The 25,231-nt window shown below is 35.0% G+C and overlaps 2 protein-coding genes across 6 annotated transcripts in view; both read right to left on the reverse strand.

Annotated features, from left to right (window-relative positions):
- The window catches only part of LOC136028001 (zinc finger protein 239-like), a 79,528-nt gene that overhangs the window by 42,692 nt on the left and 11,605 nt on the right, over positions 1–25,231 (reverse strand). The gene's annotated exons all lie outside the window — the stretch shown is intronic.
- Positions 1–25,231, reverse strand: part of LOC136028000 (zinc finger protein 431-like) — an 82,133-nt gene that overhangs the window by 4,926 nt on the left and 51,976 nt on the right. For 4 of the 5 annotated variants that reach the window (XM_065705526.1, XM_065705529.1, XM_065705528.1 and 1 more), the window contains exons 4-5: positions 9,737–9,892; positions 2,468–2,629 (exon numbers count right to left, since the gene is read on the reverse strand). In XM_065705526.1, coding sequence (XP_065561598.1) covers positions 2,468–2,629; positions 9,737–9,892 — 318 coding nt within the window. Of the gene's footprint in view, positions 1–2,467; positions 2,630–9,736; positions 9,893–16,809; positions 16,979–25,231 lie in introns of all 5 variants that reach the window. The other variant, XM_065705530.1, reaches the window with a different exon arrangement.

The raw sequence follows: 25,231 nt of genomic DNA on the forward strand, positions 1-25,231 counted from the left end.
TTAGATATCAAAAATTTTTTCTTTTAAAATCAAAAAGCAACATTAAAATATTAAATGAACAAAGGACCTGGCTAATATGTTGTAGTTATGTCTCTTCCTCTTCCCTTGCCTTTTACGCTAAAGCTCGACTTTTGTCTCAATTTCTTTAAAAAAAACCTGCTCAAGCATTAGGTCTGTTGAAAATGAATTACAATTATCTCTAAGGAACTTTAAGACATTAGCGTAAACAGCAAGGGGTGAGTAAGAAGTTGGGCAAGAATTAAACTATGGTATAATGAGGGGAAAAAAGACAAAATTCGCTTTTTGCAAAGTTGTGAAAAAAAGGGTGAACAAAAAAGACACTCAAAAAAGAAATGAACAGCAAAATAATATTCAACTAGGGAATGACACGTACAAAATAAATTAGATTTTATACAAGTACCTCGCCGAGCCAACTTTAGCATTAGAATAACAAGAGCTAAGAGCTCATATGACACTTATGACGAGGTCGGAAGAGCCAAGATCTCATATGGCATGAGCTCTAGCAAAATTAGAAGAATCAATAGATTAATTTAAAAGGAAAATCAGAGGCTTAATGCCGGTCGGGATTTAAAACAAGAGCTCTGAGACACGAGGTCCTTCTAAATATCAAATTCATTAAAATCCGATCACCCACTCGTAAGTTAAAAATAAATCATTTTTTCTAATTTTTCCTCTCCCTTCAATCCCCCGCCCCTAGATTGACAAATCGGGAAAATGACTTTATCAAGTCAATTTGTGCTGGTCCCTGACGCTCCTACCAATTTTCATCGTCCTAGCACGTACAGAAGCACCGAATTCGCCAAAGCACTGGACCCCCCCCTAATTTCCCCGAAGAGAGTGGATCCAGTCCGGTTACGTCAATCACGTATCTACTACATTTGCTTATTCTACCCACCAAGTTTCATCCCAATTTTTTCACTCTAAAAGCTTTCCAGGATTTCTGGTTTCCCCCTCCGACACCTTCCAAAAATCACCAGATCTGGTCGGGGTTTAAAGTAAGAACTCTTGGACATGAGTTCCTTCTAAATATCAAATTTAAAAATACCACACGAACGGTCACCCGATCTTAAATTAAAAATACCTCAATTTTTCTAATTTTTCTGAATTAATCCCCCCTCCAACTCCCCCAAAGAGAGCGGATTCAGCCCTGTTATGTCAATCGCGTATCAAAGACTTGTCCATATTCTTCCAACCAAGTTTCATCCTCATCTCTCCGCTTTAAGCGTTTTCCAAGATTTCTCGTCCTCTCCCTAATTCCCCTCAATGCAACTGGGTCCGATCGGGATTTTAAATAAGAAATTTAAGTTACGAGGTCCTTCTAAATATGAAATTTCATTAAGATCGGATCACTACTTTTTTCAGAATTAACCCTCCCCCCAACTTCTCCAAAGAGAGTGAATCCGTTCCGGTTACGTCAATCACGTATCTAGGACTTGTGCTTATTTTTCCCACCAAGTTTCTTGCCGATCCCTCCACTCTAATTGTTTTCCAAGATTTTAGGTACCCCTTCTCCAAATTCCTCCAATGTCACCGCATCCTGCCAGAATTTAAAATAAGAGCTCTGACACACAATATACTTCTAAATATCAAATTTTATTAAGATCCGATCACCCACTCGTAAGTTAGAAATACCTCAATTTTTCTAATTTTTCCGAATTAACACCCTCTCCAACTCCCCCAAAGAGAGCGGATTCAGTCCGGTTATGTCAATCACGTATCTAGGACTTCTGTTTATCCTTCCTACCAAGTTTCATCCTGATCTCTCATTTCTAAGAGTTTTCCAAGATTTCCGGTCCCCCCAGCTCCCCCCCCAATGACACTGGATCCGGTCGGAATTTAAAATAATAGATCTAAGTTCCGAAGTCCTTCTAAATATGAAATTTCATTAAGATCCGATCACTCCGTTGTAAGTTAAAAATACCTCATTTTTTCTAATTGTTTAGAATTAACCCTCCCCCGAACTCCTCCAAAGAGAGCGAATCTGTTCCAGTTACGTCAATCACGTATCTAGGACTTGTGCTTATTTTCCCGCCAAGTTTCATCCCGATCCCTCCACCCTAAGCGTTTTCCAAGATTTTAGGTTTCTCCCTCCAAACCCCCCCCCCAATGTCACCGGATCCGGTCGAGATTTAAAACGAGAGCTCTGAGACACAATATCCTTCTAAATATCATGTTTCATTCAAATCCGATCACCGTAAGTGTAAGTTCGTAAGTTAAAAACACCTCATTTATTCTAATTTTTTCGAATTTTTCGAAATACCACTTATTTACCAAGTGCCATAAAAACGGAAAACCAAGCTGCCAAACACCCAAGAATTTTTATGCAAGTAATTTTTCGAAAAGTAAAGTCTTGTTAAGTAAGTTTGTCCTTAGTTATTCCTAGAGACAGGAATCATTAGAAAATTATCACATTCGTTCTTTTAGGCTTCAATATTTACAAAATTACCTTCATTTCGACCCTCTTGTAAATTAGTCTCAGGAAAATCAAGATCAGGCTTCAGTTGTGTCAAAATGGCTGTTGAACCAAATTCATTTTCAATAGGAATTTTCATATTCGTTACTTGGACGTAAAAATCAGCGTTAACTGGCATTTTATTTTCTTCTAATTCTGAAAAAATGTCCAATAAACAAAAATGATACGGGAACAACACGATTGAGTAAAGAACAACACAGCTCAATACTAACCAAAACTAAAAAAAAATGGAGTTTTGATATTAATCTAAAAAAGGGAATTTTGATGTTAATATACGTAAAAATCGTGTTACCTATCAAAAGTTAAGAGATTGAAAAAATTTGCCTGATTTTGAAAAAGAGAAAACACCCTTTAGAGGTCAAGGAATCTTAATAAAAATCATACCATCAAATTCAGCATATCTGATAACCCTGCTGCAGAAGTTTCAAGTTCCCATCTTCAAAAATAAGAATTTAGTATTTTTTTTTCAGAAGAAAGATCTCGGCTTCGAGTTTAATTTTTTGTTTTTTCCCATTGATGATCTCATCGAACCCATAGTCTTAGAACATCGGGAAAGGATTCATTCGAACGGAAATTAAAAGTCCTAGCGCCCTTTTTCGGAAACCAAAAAGACTGATGGGCAAACAGCCCCCTCTCACTCCCATTTTTTCTGCAAAGTCGACCGAACTAAATTTTCATGATTCTGAGACAGCCGTTTTGTGTAGTATAGTTGGAAAGCCTATTCCTTTGTACCTATTACATAAATATATATATATATATATTTATGAAAATTATATTCCTTTATTCCTTTGTATATATATATATATTATGAAAAGAGAAATCACCAATGCAACAGCACAAACAATAAAAAAAAAAAAAAAAAAAAAAAAAAAAAGAGACAGAAGGAGAAAAGGAAGACTGTTTTCCTAAATTAGTGATTAATATAGAGCAGCACTTGAATGAGGCCTTAACCCTACTCATCCATACAATCACATAGGTCAAACAGCATAGCCATACACAATCAACCATAAAGAATAATCCATGGACAGGCAGTCATGTCGTCAATAAGTATAAGTCGTCATTTACCAAACAATAAAAACAATAAAGACAAATAATTCAGAGGCAACAACCCAACACAAGGGCTCATCAGGAGAATACACTTGCCTATAGGGTTTCGGCACTTTAAATTCTCTACCCAGTCAAGTGTTGTGCCTACCACAGAACTTCCATGGCATCCCCTTGTCAGGTATCACCCCCAAAATACATGTCTATGAAAAAAAAAACAGCTAATGTAGAACAACCAAGTAACACCAAAACAAGCTTATCCTGTTAATATATTCCTCTTTTTAGCAACAATAGGTAAACTAAATATGATAAAATTTACCAAATCACAAATATTAACACTTAACAAAAAACCTGAATGAACTAAACAATTATAGAATTCATCTTTACCATGTGGCTATTTAAAAAAAAAAAATCCGCTCTATTAGAAACACAATTCAAAATAAACGGCGCTGCATCATCTTTTAGCGAACCTCCGAAATTAGCCGAAAATTTTACTATATATATTACATAATACATATATAGGAAAGTACCTATTCCTTTGGGGACAGCATGACCCCCCCCCCCTAAAGCCTCTGAGGAAAGGTCTGTAATTCAAGGAGTTTCCCCATTATTTACATAGATTATTCGTTTTTGGTAAGTGTACAACACTTTTCGGGGGAGGGATTTCTGCTGTGGAGACTTTCCACGGGGAGGGTTTTCCATGGAGAGGAAAGTATCCGGAGGATAAACTTTCGAGGAGATATTTTACACTGAAAAAATTTGCCAAGATTCTTATACCAAATTATTTTTATTTGTCTTACTTTCTCTTTGCCGACTCAATTTTACACGTGGAGATGTTAAGAGGAATTGCCCGGGGAAAGCTTTTACCGGGTTGAAATTGTCTAGAGTATCATTTTGTAGGAGGGAGGATTTTGCACGGGAGAAATTCTCCATGGGGGAATTTTTCTTGGGATACATTTTCCAGGAGAAACTTTCTGCGGAATCAACTTTCTACTAGGGGGCGAGGGGGGAATATTTGCGGGAAAGCTTTTCGACGGAGGGGAATCTTGGAATGCCCTTAAAACAAATAGAAATTTAAATCTTTTTAAATGACAGAAGAATCACCCACAAAAAGTTTTCTGGGAAGAATTTTAGGCTAGAACAGAATTATCTAGGGGTAATATCCCTGACGGAGAGGTAGGAATATTTTACATGAAAAGAACTTTCCGTGCAGGAATTTTTCATGGGGGGGGGGAGAATTCTCTATAGAGGGGGAACCGGATTTTTCGGTATTATTTAAGAACGATCGGAAATTAAATTAAAAAGCAAGTTTTTTCAACTGAAAGGAGCAATATACAAACTTAAAACGAACAAAAATTTACTACGTGTATGAAAGGGGTTGTCCCCTTCTCAAGGTCTCGCTCTTTACGCTAAAGTTTGACTTTTCCCCCCAATTCTTTAAGAACAAATCCTGAAACACGCGGAACGTTTAATTAGAATAACAAGCTTGTTTAAAAAGTCTATAAAACATTTATAGGAGGGGGCAACCCCTTTCATATACGTAATAATTTCTGTTCATTTTAAGCTTCGATGTTGCACCTTGCTTTCAGTTGCAAAAACTTGCGGTATCTTTCAAAAAGAGCAAGTCAATGTTCCTATTCAGCCCTCGATGCATGGAAGTCTTTAGATCAAACCCAAAAACTTGTGAAACAGCAAACCAAGATGACAGGTTTGATATTTTGCATTTTCGTCTGCCTCTCATCCCCTTAAAAAAAATTTTTCCGCAAGATGGAAATAGAAACCAGCTAGGCTTACCAATTCTATTATTTGCACCTGCGGAAAATTGTAAGACCGTTATTCTCAAGAAAGCAAGAATTTGTTAGGCTGAGGAAGCGAATCCAGAACGCTATGGTAAGTGTTTCTGCCTAAAGGTAAAAAAATTTAGTTTAGGAACTTTTTGTTATCATGGAGAGTAATTGAGTTAGGTGAATGAAACTCTCAGGAATGCATCAAAAGACCTCAAAAACCTCAAAATACAGGGTAACAGAGAGACACAACAATTCAATAAAAGCAAGAATGATGGGAAAAAACAATTCATAGTGACTGAAACCTTATCGCTGAACTTTTCTATTGGATTGGCAGTCCTCGGTTTTGACACTATCTAGATGCATGTACATATGAAATAGGGTTAAGCCAAAAAATATTGAGAAACATTTTAAATTCAATATAAAATTGTTAAAAAAGACAAGTCAAATAAATAAAATCCCCCTTTCCACACGAAAATTAATATTAAAACTAGAGCCAGGAAAGAAAAACTAAAAAAAAAGCGACAAGTAAGTAAAATCTGAAGTAAGTAAGTAAAAGTAAGTAAAAGTTAGTAAAAGCAAGTAAGAAGTAAGTAAGCAAGTAAGTAAAAAAACTGAAAGCGGCAAGTAAGTAAAAATCCTTCAACTGGATCAAATGAAAACGATATTAGAATTGGACGATTTTGATTTTCTACGCTACGGTAAGTGTTTCTGCCTAAGTGTGTTTACTGTTTGTTTGTTAAGGGTTGGAGTTTGTTAAGGGTGTTACCTAAGGATGATTACTGTTAAACAAAAAACCCATTTGACTTTTCTTTCCTATCGTCATTTCTTAATCAATTATTACAAGATTAATAATTAATTAATAACTAATAGATAAACCAATAATGAAAAGATTATCAATAAGATTTTGAAAGTCCTGAACCACAGTGATTGAGACCAATTATTAACTAGACCTACGTTGCCTGATCAACGTGAAGTGTTGCGGCAACCTTTGTCCGGCTTCGCCAAATAAAGTGTTGCGAGATCAATACTTTGGTTTTATATCTTTGCTATCGGTTAAACGCTGAAGCTGTCAGCCTATCGAAGCTTTCTAAACGCTATGTTCAAAGAAGAACGCGATCAGTAATCACATGATCAAAGGCTATTCCTCAGGGTTGAAAAAGCAACAATAACAAAATAATATCGAAAGAAGGGACTAAATTGACTTTGCAGCCGGTTGAACTTTATCCTTTTCAATCGTAGACATCGTGACGGATCAAGACCTGGAACAGTATCTTATATAATCTATTTGGTATTATAAAGCTATCACTAACTTTTCAGGATCAAAATACCATAGATGACACTCCATTAATTATTATGAAACTGCCTCGTTGTTTTATGTTACCGTTTGTACCCGTTATGTAAACACTAAATTCTAGGTTACAGTGAGTATTGGTAGGCTACATCAACTAGAAAAAGTTACAAACTCCTCTTCACTAAACATGATTGCAGCCTAACAGACGATTATAACAACTCGATCTTACCATCAAATACAGTGGAAACAAATAATAGGTACACCAAATAGCAAAATTTGCAAATCCCTCATTGCCGAAGATGATTATGAGCTAACAGCCGACCTTTCCTTACAAGTCCCTGCATGACTCACAATTGGTATCGGCTTATTTTTGGTTTCAGTGTGTACCCTACTACTGAAGTTGTCAACCCCTTGAAAATTTCTAACTAATATATCACATGAAAGAATTTTTGTATCAAAAAATGGATGACATATACTTTGATTAGCTCATCAAGAGCTATCGATTGCCGTCGAAAAAAAATTATATCTGTCTTAGTTCAAGTCCGAAAAAACAAATGATAAACCTAGCCAAAATCACGGCAGCACTTTCACACCCGTGGGAAAATGCCACTTTTTTGCTTCTGTAAATTATTCTATTTATCACTCAAAGAAGATTATATCACTCAAAAAATAGATTATTCTATTTATCAATTTGAAAGTGGTGCCTGCCTGCTTGCCTGCTAGAACGGAGCTTTCCATTCGAAAGCAGAAACATGGTTTGATGAAACGAAAGCTTGGCTGCACAACTTCTGATACTCCTCTCTGACATAGGCTACATAACCATCCTTTTTGGCCCCAGGCAAGAGTTCTGCGGAGCTTTCCAAAATGTAATGCCATATTCATCAATCCGGCCTGGGGTCCACACTTTCCTTAAAAACCGCACAGGTTAGACCCTTACCAGTTTTCAGGAATAAGCCGGCATCGGCAGCATAGAAAAAAAAAAAAAAAAAAAAACAGGACAAAACCAAAGTGTTGCTCTCGCAACACAATGATGGTTTAAAATGAAAATTTGATTATAGCAATGAAATGTAGAGCCAGTCAATTTAAAGCCTAATTTAAGCCAACATAATTTTTTTAAGCCTGTTTAATAAACCAGCTTCACTTTCCATTTATTTTTCGAAAATGGCAGTTTCTACTACAACATGTTTTGTCGCGAAAATCCCCTAGACACAGGGAGATTCTACAACTTCAATTGTTTTCTTTTTTCAATATTTTCAATTTTAGATATGTAATCTTTGGTGAGCATTGACTTTAATCTGGACATAGGATGTTCATTCGAGGGTTAAACGCAAGAGCAATAAAGGTTCTTAGTGCACTTAAAAAGTTCTAATAAGTTCACTACTTCTGTAAGTCTTAGGAATATTATAGCCTAACTGAGAAGGTTAAATATTAGGCCATATTATCTGTATAACTTTTGATAAGCTTAGAATTGGAAAGAAATGTCATGCAAATTGCACTTTTTAATTTCATCTAGATGGTTCTAAATGGTTCTAAAAGTTGTTGTAAAAAGTTTTCAAAAAAGTTCTCAAGTAAGTAAAAACGTTGAACTTAAAAAAGAAAATACAAAAGCAACATGTACAAAGATACAAAGGATGCAAAGGACACACAGAACGCGTCAATACAAAGAACAATGAACATGTCGATACAAAGAACATGTCTAGAAATAAAAGCATTTTAATACACCCACTTAACTTTCGCCAAGACCCAGAATCTAAAAACAACATTTTTTTCAGCCATAGTATTAAATTAGCAATGTCGCTTGCCTAAAGTAAGGAGGCGTTAGTTACACTACTTATTTATTTGTTTTTACTGCTTCATACCAAAGGAGTGGTGGCTGATCCCTCTGCACTGCTCGAAGCACTAATCTGTTTATATTTAACACAAGTGCTGTTGTGGCCTTGAGAAAGTATGAGCGGAGATAGGCCCATTCCTGTTTCTGGAAGTTTCTGTTTGTTTCCAAATCTCAAATACAAATCAATTTCTGCTCGTCCAACGATTTAATTCTTATTAATCCTTGGAAACGGCTCAATACTTCATGAGTGTATACTAAGTGGCCCAAAACAAAAGACAGTGCCTGATTAAAAACCAGATAGATAAAAACATGATATTCATTTCAGTGCCCAATAATGGGCTTGAGATTGATCCCACAACATAGGGCTTCAGGTTGATCCCACAACATGGGGCTTCAGGTCGAACCCACAACATAAGCCCATCTTACTTCTTTGTGTCAAATTTATTATTTAAAGTTTAATATACATCCAGTTGTTTTACTGTGCACTTTTTTTTTTCAAATCAACAGATCCAATTCCAAAGGCTATTGCTAAACCATTTTAAGAAGAAGTTCAATATTTCCTAATTTTCTTAACAAAATATGAATTTCTAAGACCAACAACAACAAAAATTGTGTAGCCGTTGGCGTATGTGATTTAACCTTGAATACAAATCATCCTTTTGTTGATTTTCTGTCTTGAAGTATGTCCCTTGCTTTCTCGTTTTGAAATAATACCTTATTTGTTTTGTTTTTTCAATAGTTTTTTTAATTGTTAAATCCATAAATTTTGAAACTAAAAATCTCTAGGACTACACATGTTTTCCGGGATAATAAACACAGGAAGAGAAGAAAGGGTATTTGCTTTCCCTAAAAGAAATGCCACTCCCCGATAACTCAAATTCTAAAACACTAGTTTTTTGTTCAAAAGTGTCAATTTTGTGATTTTAGTCGAAAGCTAAAAAAAAAAATGGATTTAATAGAGCCAGAACAGTTATTCGACTTTACTCATTTTGTAATGGCCATACAAGCATTAATGTCTATTAAACATTGTTAGAAGCATCTTTAACATAATATTTGTATATTTCAATGTCTTAGGCTTTAATTTGACTCTATAATATTATGAATCAATGTGCAAATTTGTATGACAATGTCTATGGCTGTGATTTTTATATGTTTAGTACTTTGTATTTTATAATGACAAGAACTGCCGCCTATCGGCATGACCAATCAGTGTTTGGTAAGTCAAGGGTAAGTCAAGCGTTTTGGTGAATCAAGGCATTTGGTATTAAAATCGTTTATGTTAAAAATACCTTCATTTTGACCATTCATTAGCTTTGTCTCAGGAAAATCTAGGTTCCACTGTTTCAAAATGAGAGTTGAATCAAACTCCATTTTAATTGGTACGTTATTATTCCTATCTTGGATAAAGGAATCAGCACTAGCTGGGATTTCATCTTCTTCAAATTCTGAAAAATATGTACACAATAAATAAGATGTATCTGGGCACTCCAGGGAAATATTACCCATAAATACCTTTACATAGCTCAGATGAATACTCCTTTTCAACACTTCAAAAGCAAGGTAGTCTTTAGTTAAAAGATACAACCAAAATCTTTATTGTACCAACTAAAGCAGGAAAATTAACCTTTTGTCTTTGTTTTAATTGACCTTTTCAAACATTCACAGTTTTAGATATCTTATCTTTGGTAAGACATAGATGTCAAGCACGAAAAGCGTGTTCAGGAGAGGGTCAAACATTGATTCCATTGCAGCGGAAACCTTATGTGACTGATCCCCTTGCATCTAACCCAGATCATAACTAAACCCTTGAGTAACTGAACCCCTGCAAAACTTAAACTTGTCTAACTGAGCCAAATAACCGACTCAAATCCCGTACAACTGAACCCCTGTCAAAGTCAACTCTGTGCAACCGATCCCTTGGGTAATCCAGCCCCCATGTAACTGAATCCCATTCAACAAAACCCACATGCAACTCACCCCCTTTAACTGAACCCCCGTGCAACTTAACCCCGGTTTAACTTAATCCTCATTTAACTGAACACCAATGCAACTAAATACTGACTAAACTCAGTACCCGTGATTCACCCCCATTAAGCTCATCTTTTGTGCCATTCAAGTCAAACTTAACGTAAATCTAATTCAACTCAATCTCTGTTTAACCCAAACCTCTCACTCAACCTTCATTCAAATCAACCTTCGTGTAGTTCAACCCTCGCGCAACTCAATTCCTCATCTTTCAACCCCCCATTCAGCTCATCTTCCGTGCAATTCAATTCTCACTTAACACAAATCTAATTCAATTCACCCTCCGTTTAAGCCAAACCTGTCTCACTCAGCCTTCATTCAGATCAACCTCCGTGTAGCTCAACCCTGGTACAACTCAATTCCCCCTCTATTTCTACCCCCATTCAGCTCAACTGCCGTGCAATTCAACTCTCACTTAACACAAATCTAATTCAACTCGACCTCCAGTTAACCCAAACCTGTCTCACTCAACCTTCATTCAAATCAACCAGATTCAGCTCAAAATTATTCAAACCAACAAAATAACGAGAAAATATAATTTCGCCCGTTTCATTGGAGGCGACAAAACTGACAAAAAAAAAAAATGGAATCTATTGTGTTTTTTACTTTATTTTAAACCGCTTCAGTGAAAAAACCACCCCGCCCTCCCCGGCTAAGAAACAACAAATTTATCCTCTTATACTGTGCATTTGAAAATAAGCAAACAATTGTCATGGGTAGGGCCCAAACAGATTTGGAGGCCATGGTTGCAGGAACAGTTGTACCATAATACGGAAAAAATACGGCCAATAGTAGCCAAAATCATAAAAACACTGTCTCGTAAGAAAAGGCGCCGTTAACGCTTATTCAAGAATGATAATTTTTTAAAAAGATTGAAATGCTGATAAGTTTCCCTTTTTCGGTTTTATTTCTCCACTAGAATACCGGCAATAGACTATCATAGAGAGCTGTTTAATGTCACCTATCAAGAATAATAGGAGCTATCAAGAATGATCCTATCAAGAAAGAACCTATCAAGAATGATAGGTATTATTTAAATTCAATGTCATTTAATATAATATTATTTAAATTTAATAAGACGTTAAATTTAACGTCTGTTTAATGTCATTTGTACGCTAATATTCACATTTACACACTTTTTTATACATTTGTCATGATCACACCATCATAAAATGCCTTATGACATTTTCCTTGCAAGTCACCCTTCCATTGCAAGCGGAAAACAAAAAGAGTTTTACAAAAAAACGATCGAGTGAAAAAATTCATTAAAATACAAAGCGGATTTGTTAATTATAGAGAATATTTATTTTCCTTTCAACAGTAAAACTTGTTACGCAAAAAAAGTTTCTTAAATTACGAAAAAATCTTTGACACTATCTACTTTTACTGTCTTTTTCCCAGCACTAGCCGGTCACTGAGACATCGTAGGGGCGCTGGATTAGGTAACCATCTAAAGTTTTCGGAATTAATGTTTTATTTCCCCTGCCCCATAAAGGCGTGCATTAACTGGCGACTGGTTTCGATGGTACATAGCATAATTTACCTTACAGTTTATCTAGTATTCTAATCCTTTTAAAAGCTATTAATAATCTTAGAGCTACGGCCCAAACTCAACGACCGTCCCTCCTCCCCATTCACACATTTAAAACAAACTAATTGATATATTTGATTAAGTACGAGGAAAGAAATTTAAATCTGGCTCTAGCCGGAAACTAGATAACCACTCAATTGAATGGAGCAGTTACTAACTTTCAGATGCGCGAAAAAATGTAGGCATGCTCCTGAAAAGGAACCCTTTTCATTGGCTGTCAGTGACAAAAATTAGTTGCAATCACGCCTCTGTTGGTTCCTTTTCTTTTGTCTAAATTAGTTGAGCTTACCCAAATAAGTAACATAAGTTAGTAACTGCGAAGGAAGCGAAAAAAAGTTTTTAACTTCCAATATTTGGCCTTGGGTTGAGCTCAGTATAAAAGGTCTTGATTTAAATAGGGATTGTCTTTCAAAACGGTTAGTTTAAGGAGAGTTGAGTTATGTTAATTTAAAGGGGGTTCAGTTGAAAGAGATTAAGTTGTAAGTGGGTTTAGTCAATTAGAGTCAAATTGAACGTGGGTTAAGTCACATGTGGGCCCAGATAGCCAAAGGCTCAATAGCACCAGAGTTCACTTAGGGTGTAGGTATCACGAGGATTCAGTTGAATGGGAGCTCAGTTACACAGAACCCAGTTATATACGGGTTTAGTTGCACCTTCGGTCAGCTACACGAGGGTTCAGTTATATGGGTTCAATTACTCAGGATTAAGTTAAACAACAGTTAAGTTAAATGCACACATCAGCACCTATATTGCAAACTTGTGAATCCAAAGGATATATTTTATAAAGTTGGATCATTGTGCCCTCACAACACCAAGAGAAATGCGTCTAAGAGATAAAGTAGACATCAAGTAGGGTGATACAATATCATGAGATGAGTAAACAGAATTTTAACACGATTAATAAACGTATTTAAAGCAGTGAGCCAAAATTAAGGCATCTAAGTAACAGCAGAAATCAACTTTATACAAAAGGGGTAATGATATATATCTGTTACCATAATCGTTATCCAAGCAACCAGCAAAAAGCTATGTAAAAATAACATCGATCAATCTGTCATTTTTAGAATAAAACTTCCCCATTGATTAACTAGCCTACGAAGAAGAAAATTTTCAGATAGACAAGGTACTTCTGCAAAAGAAAAAAAAATCCCCAAGGATTGTAATAATCACCAGCCATCACAACACTTGCCCACTCAAATATACACCTGTGCAACATGCAGACCAAGTTTCAATGAGATCCGTCAATAAGCTTTATGAGTGATCTTTCCTCTTAAAAAATTTGAATAGCACCTGAATTTTGCAGACAATAGGCTTGCCCCATTTAAAATATCAACATTTGCAAAGCAACTACAAATTTCAAATTATGAATGATAACTAGGTCTTCTAAAAGTATAGGCATGATCAATTGTGCATGATTAAAAATGCAAAATTCTTTAGCCAAAACCTAAAGGAGGTACATCTAATTTCAGAATTTTGCAAAAAAAAAGTACTTTAGATCATTAATCTCAATACACTAACCAATTTTCATTCAAATATTTGTACTAGGATATAAAGAAGCTTGTTTTTCCAATGTTTCCAGTCTTCCTAGCTTTGATGAATCATATAAAACTCAGTGGGATATACAACAAATAGACATAATTCCACTACAGAAATATTGTAATTTCTAACAGTTTTTTAAGGAAGTGCCAGGTCTGCATTTTCATTTTGAGTACAAACAACAACATAAAACAACATATTTGGCTATATTTATAGCCCACAAACAACAACATGTTTAGAAACAATCATGTGTCTAAGAAAGTATCTTTACATCTGTTTAACAGGATCAGAAAAATACTGGGACACTAGCATCAAAGTGGCTCCCAATTTTTGTCTTACTTTGCTATTTTCCCAAACTTTTGTTCAACTGTTAAAAAAAAACCCTTAAAACATAATTATCCTACTGTTGACGTCTTTGCAGCATCCAAAATCTTTCATTTTAATATCTCTCAGGTAAATAAAATTGTTCACGTACCTGATTTTGTCGTTCCCTAACAATCTCACATCTTCCCCTTTCTTTATTCCTAGTCTAAGCAATTTAGTGTTCTTAAAAATTTGTTTTCAAACGTTCTCTTTCATTGTGTCATGCCTACCAGAATTTCAAAAATTATAAAATTATTATAACTGTTAAATCATTTATTTGAAATTTAGCGCCCCTAAAATTTCTGTGCTCGGGGCAAGTACTCTATCCCTCTCCTAAAATCGTTCGTACCTCAGTTCAAATAGCTAATTAAGCAAAAAGGGAAGATAGGGTACTAGACAGAGACGTAGAATTGGTGTTTTCTTTGAAAATCGAGGCAAATTGTGAAACCAAGAAATTTCGGAGGTTTTAGTTAAGATCAGATGTTTACAAGTAAACTAGTAGATCAAATTACAATAGGAAAAAAAGAGAAAAATTAAACAAATAAAGAAATCTTTCTACATTAAATTATACTGAATTTACACTGAATTTTGTGTGAAAATGAATTTCACCCATAGTTAAATTATATGCACTGCTCTTATGTGTTGCTTGCTGTAAGAGGTACGGAAGCTTACTATGTAACAATTTAAGTAGTTAAACTGCTTTATTATACTCATTTACTAGTGGACCAACCTACCTAGCTTTTAGCTGTTTTTTTTTTGTTCTTTCTTTTCAGCTTGTCTTCTTAAAAATTTAGCCCAATCATCTGCATAATTTACATTTCATGTCCTGATTTCTTTCTGGCTATTTATCGGGCTATTTCAGCCCGATCGGACAACGTTAAAGGGGGGCTGGGGTTGGTGGGTCGAAACTTTCGGCCAGATTTTCCCCATGAAGGAAAAGTCGGAGGGGGATGCAATTTGGCAGGTTTTTTAGTTGGAGCTCGGGCTACGAAATGCATTCCTCCCCATCCCTCTGCGACCACTGGAACCGATTCGCCTCTTTAAAGAGGCACGAGTGTACCTCCATGAAATAGTAGACCAAATTACAATAGGAAAAACAAAAGAGAAAAATTAAACAAATAAAGAAATCTTTCTAAATTAAATTATACTGATTTTACACTGAATTTTGTGTTAAAATGAATTTCACACATAGTTAAATAATATGCACTGCTCTTATGTGTTGCTTGCTGTAAGAGGTACGGAAGCTTACTATGTGACAATTTAAGTAGTTAAACTGCTTTATTATACTCATTTACTAGTGGACCAACCTACCTAGCTTTTAGCTGTTTTTTTTTTTTTTGTTCTTTCTTTTCAGCTTGTCTTCTTAAAAATTCAGCTCAATCATCTGCATAATTTACATTTCATGTCCTGATTTCTTTCCATGTTCTACCATAGATCTTGCCATGTTTCTTAAGACAAAGTCAATCGAAATCACCCATATAGAGGGATGTCACACAACCCTTAACTCATGATTCAACACCAAACCAACAGCTAACCTAACTTAATACCTAAATCAGGGCAATAGTATTATCTCATAAAGCACTAATCTATTTAATATACTAACCTGTTAATAATCTATTATACTGAGGATAATTGAAGCTTGATTGTTCGGACATTTATCAATTATAAATCCAGAAGTAAATATAGGACTTAAGAGTACCATACCTTCCTAAAACGAAACTATTCTTATCTAAAAAAAAAAAAATTTTGACTACTCACGATTTGGATTAATAACTGAGAAGTGCCAGAATGAACAAACTAATATTTGATTTGTAATTTTTTTTTTTTTTTTTTAGATCAAAAATAAGCTCAAGTAGTTTGAAAACATACATCCATCAACAAGTATAGATGATTCTTGTTTAAGAAGGCCAGATCTAAATTTGAAATCTGCAGACACTCCCAGAAAAATGGCCAAAGGATTGTCATCAAGTTTAAGTGGGAAAAAAGGATTTGTACTTTCCCAAAACGCTTCATTGCCCACTTAAGAAAGACCAAGAAAACAAATTGATTTGCAAAAATAATATTACTCCAGGAGTCATCATACTAGCTGAGAAACAAGATATTAGTTTTCATTAATTTTACTTTCTGTGACAGTTTGAGCTTTAGATGGGTATTGATAAATGCTTTCTCGGATTGGTTAGCATCCTAACTTGCCTGTTAGAGAGGCATACAAAAAAAATTCAAAAAATTTCTTCCAGTCCCCTTTTTTAACTTCTCAAAAAAATTTATGAGGACCTTCACTATTAAGAAGTTTGAACAACAAAGAATCAAATACAAGATTGAAGTTCTCCTCAATCAAGTATATATTTCATGATCACATAGTAGCGTAAAAGCAATAGTAGGTTGTTTACATTTTTAATGTAATTTGTTTGATAATGGTAAATATGAATAGAAAAATGAAGAATCCAATTTTATTTAAATAAAATATCATTGGGATAACTAGAACTCACAACAGCCTACAGGCAACATGCCATACAAGGAGTGAGCATCAGCAAGTATGTGAGAGCCTCCGTTAACTATATCTTGTAATTTTCTGGGATGAACATGTCTGTAAAACCATTGATTGACAAACAGATATTATCAATTAGGAGAACTACCAAAATAGTTTATCCCATATGATAAAAAATATGAAATGTTTCTTTAATCTTCAAAAGTTTAATCTCCACGTTTAAGGGAGGGTGTATTTAAAGGATTTTAGTTTTTTTGAACTCATGCCAAAAGTACAGCCTAAGCAAAGTATAGACTAGCAAATAAATTGACACTTCAGCCATTCATTACATGTACAAAACTACAGCATTACTATATAACCTTCCTTGATAGCAGCATGATCAAGGAAGCTAGTTCCATCCATGTTCAACCTGTTAAGCAACAAATACACGATTAGTATTCTCTACCAAATTGCTCATCCATGTAGCTCAAAATCTTCAGACTGAATAAGTAACAAATCATTCAATCAATCTTCAAACAAGGACAAAACCTAGAAGAAAAGTAGAGAAAATATCAGACAATTCTGAAATCTGTCTTAGAAACAATATGTATGTTTCTTTTGAATAGATATTTTCTTTTCAATTATTTTTTAATTTCTTATTTGTTTTTATTGGGGCTCAATTATACACGCACATTGTATAATGGGTTATAAATAATTTATCATCATTATATAGAAAGATAATTAATCAAACACATAATTCTCATCAAGAATAGAAAGTTCCACCCTCAAGAGTTTGAATTTAAATTCATCACTTGATGCTTCAATAGTCTTGATGTAACTTCATCTAATTGTCAGAATGTTTTGTTTAATAGTGAATGAACTGAATGTTCTGTAAAGATCACAGTAAGAAAATAAAGTGCAAAACATCAAAATGATAAAAAAAAGTTACATAAAAAGAACATTCAGCTTTAGGCTAAGAAAAGCGAAAAACGATATAGGAAATTTTCAGTGTATCATAAATTGGTTCATAATAAGTAGTAATTTATGATGTACTGAGAATTTCCAATACAAGTATGCAAAGTATTTGCTGCATTTACTGCTACTAGTTGAGTCCTATGTTCCTACCTCTATCTTCTACCTATGAATGAATAAATGAATGCAGATAACACCCATTAATGAAAAAAGATGGAGTACAAAAAAGAAGAAAAAAAAAACATAAGACCCTAATTCTTCTGAGACAAATAAAACAAAAGCACAACAGCCAAACACAAATGCCGACTACTGTAGTAAAACCTTGACCCATTGTTTTGACTAGACAGGTCAATTATATCAATCAATTTGTAACAGAAAAACTTGTCCAGGGTTGACAACACTATATGGGCATGTACCATATCTATCACTTGTCCATGGTGGTAAATGCATCAGAGACTTTGCATACTTGTAGTACAGTTCATGCAATTTTAATTTATCTGTAGCTGTAAAAATGTGCCAAAATGACCTAAGATACAGATAATGAGGCAAAACCATAGCTTTATACACCTGGGCCAACAAACAACAGTCAAACTTCCCTTTTGTGCCACTATACAGCAATGTTTAAAAGAAGACCCCTTCCGAAATGAGAATCACCAAGTATGATGCTCCAACCAGCATCATAGATCTCAAATTACAAAGAAGTACTTCAGACTTTTAAGTATTAAACTGGAGTCCAATATAGTCACAAACTTGTTGTAACTTGATAAAACTTATCATCTAGCCCACACAGAAAGCAGTTCAGATTTAGTACATCATCCACATAACCAATCTAAGACAAATCAATATCACAGATTATATATCATGAGCGACTTTGATTGTGGCTTTACAATACTTTTATTAAATGCCGTTGGTGATGAAATAGCACCTTATCTTAGCCCTTTCTTTACCAGGAGAAGGGAAATTTCACGCCAAGAAAAAAAATTATATATAAGATGCTAGTACACTCATTAGCAAATAGTGGAAGCCTAAGTTTTATTGACCCTATTTTATTTGTAGTATTAAAGCTAATCATCTTGTAGTATTAAGGCCCAAAACTATTTTCCCCTATCATAGGAAATCTTTAATAGCTGCTATGATTTAGGTGATTGTGAGTCAGTTTTTTAGGACTCCCAAGATAAAAAGTAAAATAAAATGTTGGTTTCTCTTTTTCTATGTTTCTTCAACATATTGTGGGAAAAAATCAAGTTATTTTAGTTTGCTGAATATAACCGAAGTGGATTGGAAATGGAAGTAGATATTTTTTGGTTGATTCTGCCAGTATAAAAACAAATATCAGTTGCAGGCTTGTTATTTTTGTTTTTAAAGGTGCAAAAATCATTGTTAATTTTCAAAATTTTTCTTGGTATAAGGCATAGAATCTGCTCCATGGGGTAGAATTTTGGAAAATGTGTAGATTTTGTAACCTACAGCAAGTCTCTGATGTCTAACATAAACTGTTCAAAAACAAAAGCAAGAAAATACAAGTTTAAAAAATTGCTCAACTTTAATTCCCTACTTTTCCCAGGTATACCTTTCCAGCTCGTACTAAGACCCTTCACCTGGATACTTATGAACATGGTCATTGTTGTCACTCATAGTTTCCGTTCCTGGTTTATTGTCAGAAGCTAAAGTGTGATTCACACTGCCACTATCTTCACATACAAGGGAAAAAGTTGTGGTAGCAGATTCACTTATGTTGACTGATGGTGACACTAAACCAACACGTCCATAAGTGTCAAAAATTTCGTGCAAATCAGTTGTCTCGATATTATCTGGCTCTCCCTCTTGAAAATCAATGTCTGTATCCGAGTCACCTTCTTCAATCTCTGGCTCAATGGTAAGCTTTGCATTTTGTTTGAATGCTTTCACAAAATTTTATGCATTGTCCGTCACAATAGCTCTCACTTTTTCTATATTGGTGTCTAAACCGTACTCTTGAAAAACGCTGAAGATCATTTCAGTTATTCTGTCAAACGTATGTGAACCTGTAAATCTTCTAACAGCAAGAATCATTGGCAAAAAATGATTGTTACCATCTAAGAAATGAGCAGGAACACCCATGAAACTCTGATCGCTGCTAGACCAGATATCGCAAGTCATTGTGACGTAATCGGTTTTCTCCAAAATCTCAGTAATTCTTTTCTTTGTATCGAACAGCGATTGGTCGATCTTTTTTGCTAACGTCTCTCTAGACATAATTGGGCCAACATACGGATTGAGGCCTCAAATCATGCTTTTGAAAGCTTCACAATTCACAGTGCTTAATGGTCGCATATCCGTCACAACATAGTCCATGATCAACTGGTTAGCTTGTTCTTTTGTGCATCTTAGCTTCTTTCCAAAGAATTCCCCTTTTACAGTTTCATTTTCAGTTTCATCTGATACATTTTCCAGAATTTCACTTTGTTTTTGCTTCCCTGATTTTCTTGAATTTGTAGCTATAAACTCAGTGTATGCGGTGGGATGACCTGTCTGAAAATAAAAGATTCTATAGAACAAGAACAACGGGTCTGGTGAATTTTAGCGGGATCCAATGTAGTGGTATTGTGTCAAATTCATTCCTGCAAATTCAGGTATTCAGACGAATCTGACTTCAGATTCGTCACTCCATCCATAAGTTATAGGTCCAACTAAATTGAAGGCAAAGTCAACTTTCTCAAAATTTGATACCTCCGCGCTCGCCCTGTTCGAAATAGGGTTTGTGATATCAGAATTCGGTATAATCCCTAATCTTAGGCATCTTTGGTCTAGCTTTCATTTGGATCCGTTGCTCCATTTGCAAGTTATACTAAATTAAACAAATACCTCAATTTTTCAGAACTTAAAAACCACTCCCCCTCGTTTTATTTGTGCTAGGGTTTTCATCTCAAAACTTGATGCGTCTCATGGTTTTGGGCATCTTTGGTTCAATTTTCATTGATATCCATCATTCCATTCGCAAGCTGCACTGAATTAAATGAAAAACTCAACTTTTTTTTAGCACTGAAAGCCCCCTACCCTTCGTCCTAATTAAGCTAGGGTCTTCATCTCCAAGTACCATGTGTCTTATGGTATTTGGTATCTTTAGCTTAACTTTCATTGAGATCCATTGCTTCATTTGCAAGTTAAACTGAGTCAAACGAAAAATAACTTTTTTTACCACTTAAAGCCCCCTCCCCCTCTTCCTATTTGAGCTAGGGTCTTCATCTTCAATCTTAATGCGTCTTATGATCTTGGGCACCTATAGTGCAATTTTAATCCAAATCCAACTGGCGGTTCTCTTGATTTCGCTATAATCGATTGCACAGACGGACGGACGGATCCCAAAAACCTATCTTGATTGATTTTTTCCACCATCCAAAAGTTGACAAGATGACAAAAATTAAACACTAATGGACTACAGTATTTAGGCAACATTTAGCACAAAACAAGGAATGTTAGCTCGCTGACGACCAGTGAACCGTGAAATAATAATAAAAAAAAAATATTATATAACTTTTAAATAAAATTAAACTGAGTGATAATCATACTACAATTTTTCTGTCATAAACAATTACCTTATTTCACATTCAAAAATAGGACATGGAGCTATATGTGAGTTTACTCTAAATCCAGAGGCAGACTTTGGCAGTTCAGACATAATGAGGATTGATTTTATCTTAAATTTTTGTCCACAAAATTTCTTGTGAGTCACAGCTTTAGTTGAACACCACTAATTCTACATAATCATACTACAATTTTTCTGTCATAAACAATTACCTTATTTCACATTCAAAAATAGGACATGGAGCTATATGTGAGTTTACTCTAAATCCAGAGGCAGACTTTGGCAGTTCAGACATAATGAGGATTGATTTTATCTTAAATTTTTGTCCATAAAATTTCTTGTGAGTCACAGCTTTAGTTGAACACCACTAATTCTCCATTAAGAGGTCATTATCAGATTTTTTTTGAGAAGAAAGAAGCTGAGTCTTAGATATAAATAAAGATTGGATCTATATAGCAGCTATGTAGACACTGTATCTTGAACAAGAGTGCAAAAAAAATGTTTTATGACACAAATACCATCTGTCTGAATGCAATATTTTCAGTCTGAATCTTCAGGAAATCTGCATAAACTGTCTGTAAAACCATTGATTGACAAACAGATATTATCAATTAGGAGAACTACCAAAATAGTTTATCCCATATGATAAAAAATATGAAATGTTTCTTAAAAATGTTTCTAAAAAAATGTTTTGATAATTTTTACTCATTACAAGAGCTAATAGCTCATATGGCACTTGTGACGAGGCGAGAAGAGCTAAAAGCCAAGAGCTCATATGGTTAGAGCTCAAGCAAAATTCTAAGAATCAATAGATTGATTTAAAAGGAAAATCAGAGGCTTAATGCCAGTCAGGATTTAAAATAAGAGCTCTGAGTCACAATGTAATTCTAAATATCAAATTCATTAAGATCCAATCACCCACTCATAAGTTATAAATACCCTTTTTTCTAATTTTTCCTTTCCCTTTAGCCCCCCAGATAGTCGAATCTGGTAAAACGACTTTATCAAGTCAATTTGTGCAGCTCCCTGACACGCCTACCAATTTTCATCGTCCTAGCACGTCCAGAAGCTCCAAACTCGTCAAATCACCAAACCCCTCCCCCTAACTCCCCCAAAGAGAGCAAATCTGGTATGGTTATGTCAATCACAGATCAAGGACATTTGCTTATTCTAACCACCAAGCTTCATCCCGATTCCTCCACTGCAAGTGTTTTCCAATATTTCCCCCTCGAACTCCCCAATGTAAAAAGATCTGTTTAGGATTTGAAATAAGAGCTCTGAGACGTGAATTCCTTCGAAATATCAAATTTCATTAAGATCCGATCACCTATTTGTAAGATAAAAATATCCAAATTTTCACGTTTTCCAAGAATTCCGGTTTCCCCCTCCAACTCCCCCCAATGTCACAGGATCTGGTCGGAATTTGAAATTTCAGCTTTAAAGCTCAAGATCCTTCTAAATATCAAATTTCATTAAGATCTAGTCACCCTTTTGTAAGTTACAAATACCTCACTTTTCAAAATTACCCCCCCCCCCCCAAAAAAAAAAAAAAACCACCAAAGAGAGCAAATCCGGTCCAGTTATGTCAGTCATGTATCTTAGACAGGATTTTATTCTTCCCATCCAGTTTCATCCTGATCTCTCCACTTTAAGTATTTTTTAAGATTTCCGGTCCCCTCCCCGACTGCCCCCCCCCCCCTATGACGCTGGATCAGGTTGAGATTTGAAATAAAACATCTGAGTTACAAAGTTCTTCTAAATATGAAGTTTCAGGAAGATCTGATCACTCCTTTGTAAGCTAAAAATACATCATTTTTTTTTATTTTTCAGAATTAACCCCCTCCCAATAGAGCAGATCCATTCCAATTATGTAAATCACGTATCTAAAACTTTTGCTTATTTTTCTTGCCAAGATTCATCCCGATCTTTCCAATCTAAGCGTTTTCTATGATTTTAGGTTCCCCCACCCCTAACTCCCCCCAATGTCACCAAATCCAGTCGGGATTTAAAATGAGAGCACTGAAACACGACATCATTCTAAATATCAAGTTTCATTGAGATCCTATCACCTGTTTGTAAGTTAAAAATACCTCATTTTTTCTAATTTTTCAGAATTAACCCCCCCCCCCGCAACTACCCCAAAGAGAGCGGATCCGTTCTGGTTATGTCAATAATGTATCTAGGACTTGTGCTTATTTTTTCCACCAATTTTCATCCCAATCCCTCCACTCTAAGTGTTTTCCAAGATTTTAAAATCCCCTTCCCAACTCCCCCCCAATGTCACCAGATCCTGTCGGGATTTAAAATAACAGCTCTGAGACATGATATCCTTCCAAACATCAAATTTCATTAGGATTTGATCAACCATTCGTAAGTTAAAAATACTTCTATTTTTCTATTTTTTCCAAATTAACAGGCCCCCCACTCCCCCACAGATGGTCAATACCGGAAAAAGACTATTTCTAATTTAATCTAGTCCAGTCCCTGATACGCCTGCCAAAATTCATTGTCCTAACTTACCTGGAAGTGCCTAAAGTACCAAAACCAGGACCAACAGACAGACTGACTGACTTTGCAATTGCTATAGGTCACTAGGTTAATACCAAGTGCCATAAAAAAGGCATTGAGGGGTATGTTCATTTTATTGGTAAGTCATTTACATGAACTGTCATATTTTTTAGAAAATTTGTCATTTTTAAGAGCTCAAAAAGTGCTTAAGTTTGAATTTATGGTAGAAGCAATTATTATATTTGTAAAGAGCATAAAAAAGGCATAGAGTGGTATGTTTACTTTATTGTTAAGTCAGTTAGGGTAAGACAACCAGTACTGGGACACTTTGATCACTCTGCCTATTCTGGGACAGAAGCTTTAATTGGATTACAACATGTCCAATACTGGGACAAAAGACTTTAATCTTGGACACCCAATCTATACATTTTTCGGGCTTGCTTCCAAAAAACCTGTTGTCTTTTGTCCCAGTACTGGAAATGTTGTAATCTTACCAAAGATTCTGTCCCAGAATGGGCAGAGTGATTGAAGTGTCCCATTACTGGTTGTCTTACCCTATATAAACTGCCATAAATTTACTGCAAGCCTACTTTACATATTTTTAGTATCATTGGAGAGGGATTTTAGAAAGCCAAAAAATGGATGCACTTCTCTGATAATGACAAAGAAACAACATGCAGTCATAAGAATCTTGTTATATGTAGTAATACGCACTTTAGAGCACTTGGAACAAAAGTTGACATTTACCAATGGGCCATCAGTCCCTTGAGTGATGGAGTGGCCCATTAATTGATGGAATAAAGCTAATCATGACAATAAAGAAAAAAGACACATGACATAAATACAAATAGGCAGCAAATAGGAGGCAGTTACCTTCAAATGCTTGTGGAAGTTGGTTGTTGCATGTATGTGTCCCTTTATGGTTTTGTCAGGGCAAAACTTGCAGGATGCATTCACAGACCCATCTTGGTCAATTCCCCCTTCACAGTAAAGTACCTCCCTTGGACCATAAATGGAAGTTGTTTGGCCATGCTGACTTTTCAGTTAGTTTGAGATTAAAGACGCTTATGACATGAAAGATCCTGCTTCTTCTTTAAACATGCTGTTGGGAATTCATTTACTCACCATCATCTGTTCTCAGCAACTTGTTATGATTTTGATAATAGATGTCTATATTATGCAATGTGTTTTTGTACATGGCTAAAGCACACGCAAACAAAAGTATTTGAAAAACAAGTACATTAAAAGTATCTTAAGTAAAAAGTATTTCGTAATCTTACTTAAGTATCAAGTAATAAGCACACCCTAGAGTTTTTACTTAAGTACAAGTACAAGTAATGGAAAATTTTACTTAAGTAAAATTTTTACCTATGTAGTGGGGGATCCAGTAGTTCTAAATGAAAGTTGTCAATTTATGTCTTTGCCCATGTCACAAAGTAGGCCAAGCTTTGCTGTGATAGGTGATGTTAAACATAATCTCATTCCAAATCGTATTACTTATTGTCTCAGTCACCGTTTGTACAGAGAAACCAAATTTTATGAGGAAGAAGAATTAACAGGAACCTAAGATTATATAGCTTTTTTGTTATGTGTTTCACCAATGGCTTTTAGCTTCCATCAAAGTTTGTTACACAGGATTTTTAAGCTTTTAGCTTAGAACAAAAAAAGATTTAGATCCTTTTACAGAAGTAAAAAAAAAAATGTAATCAAGTATTTTCCAAATTACTTGTAGTATTTAACAGGATTGAAATTTAAGG

This window comes from Artemia franciscana, chromosome 6 (assembly GCF_032884065.1).
Source record: "Artemia franciscana chromosome 6, ASM3288406v1, whole genome shotgun sequence".
Classification (NCBI taxonomy): domain Eukaryota; kingdom Metazoa; phylum Arthropoda; class Branchiopoda; order Anostraca; family Artemiidae; genus Artemia; species Artemia franciscana.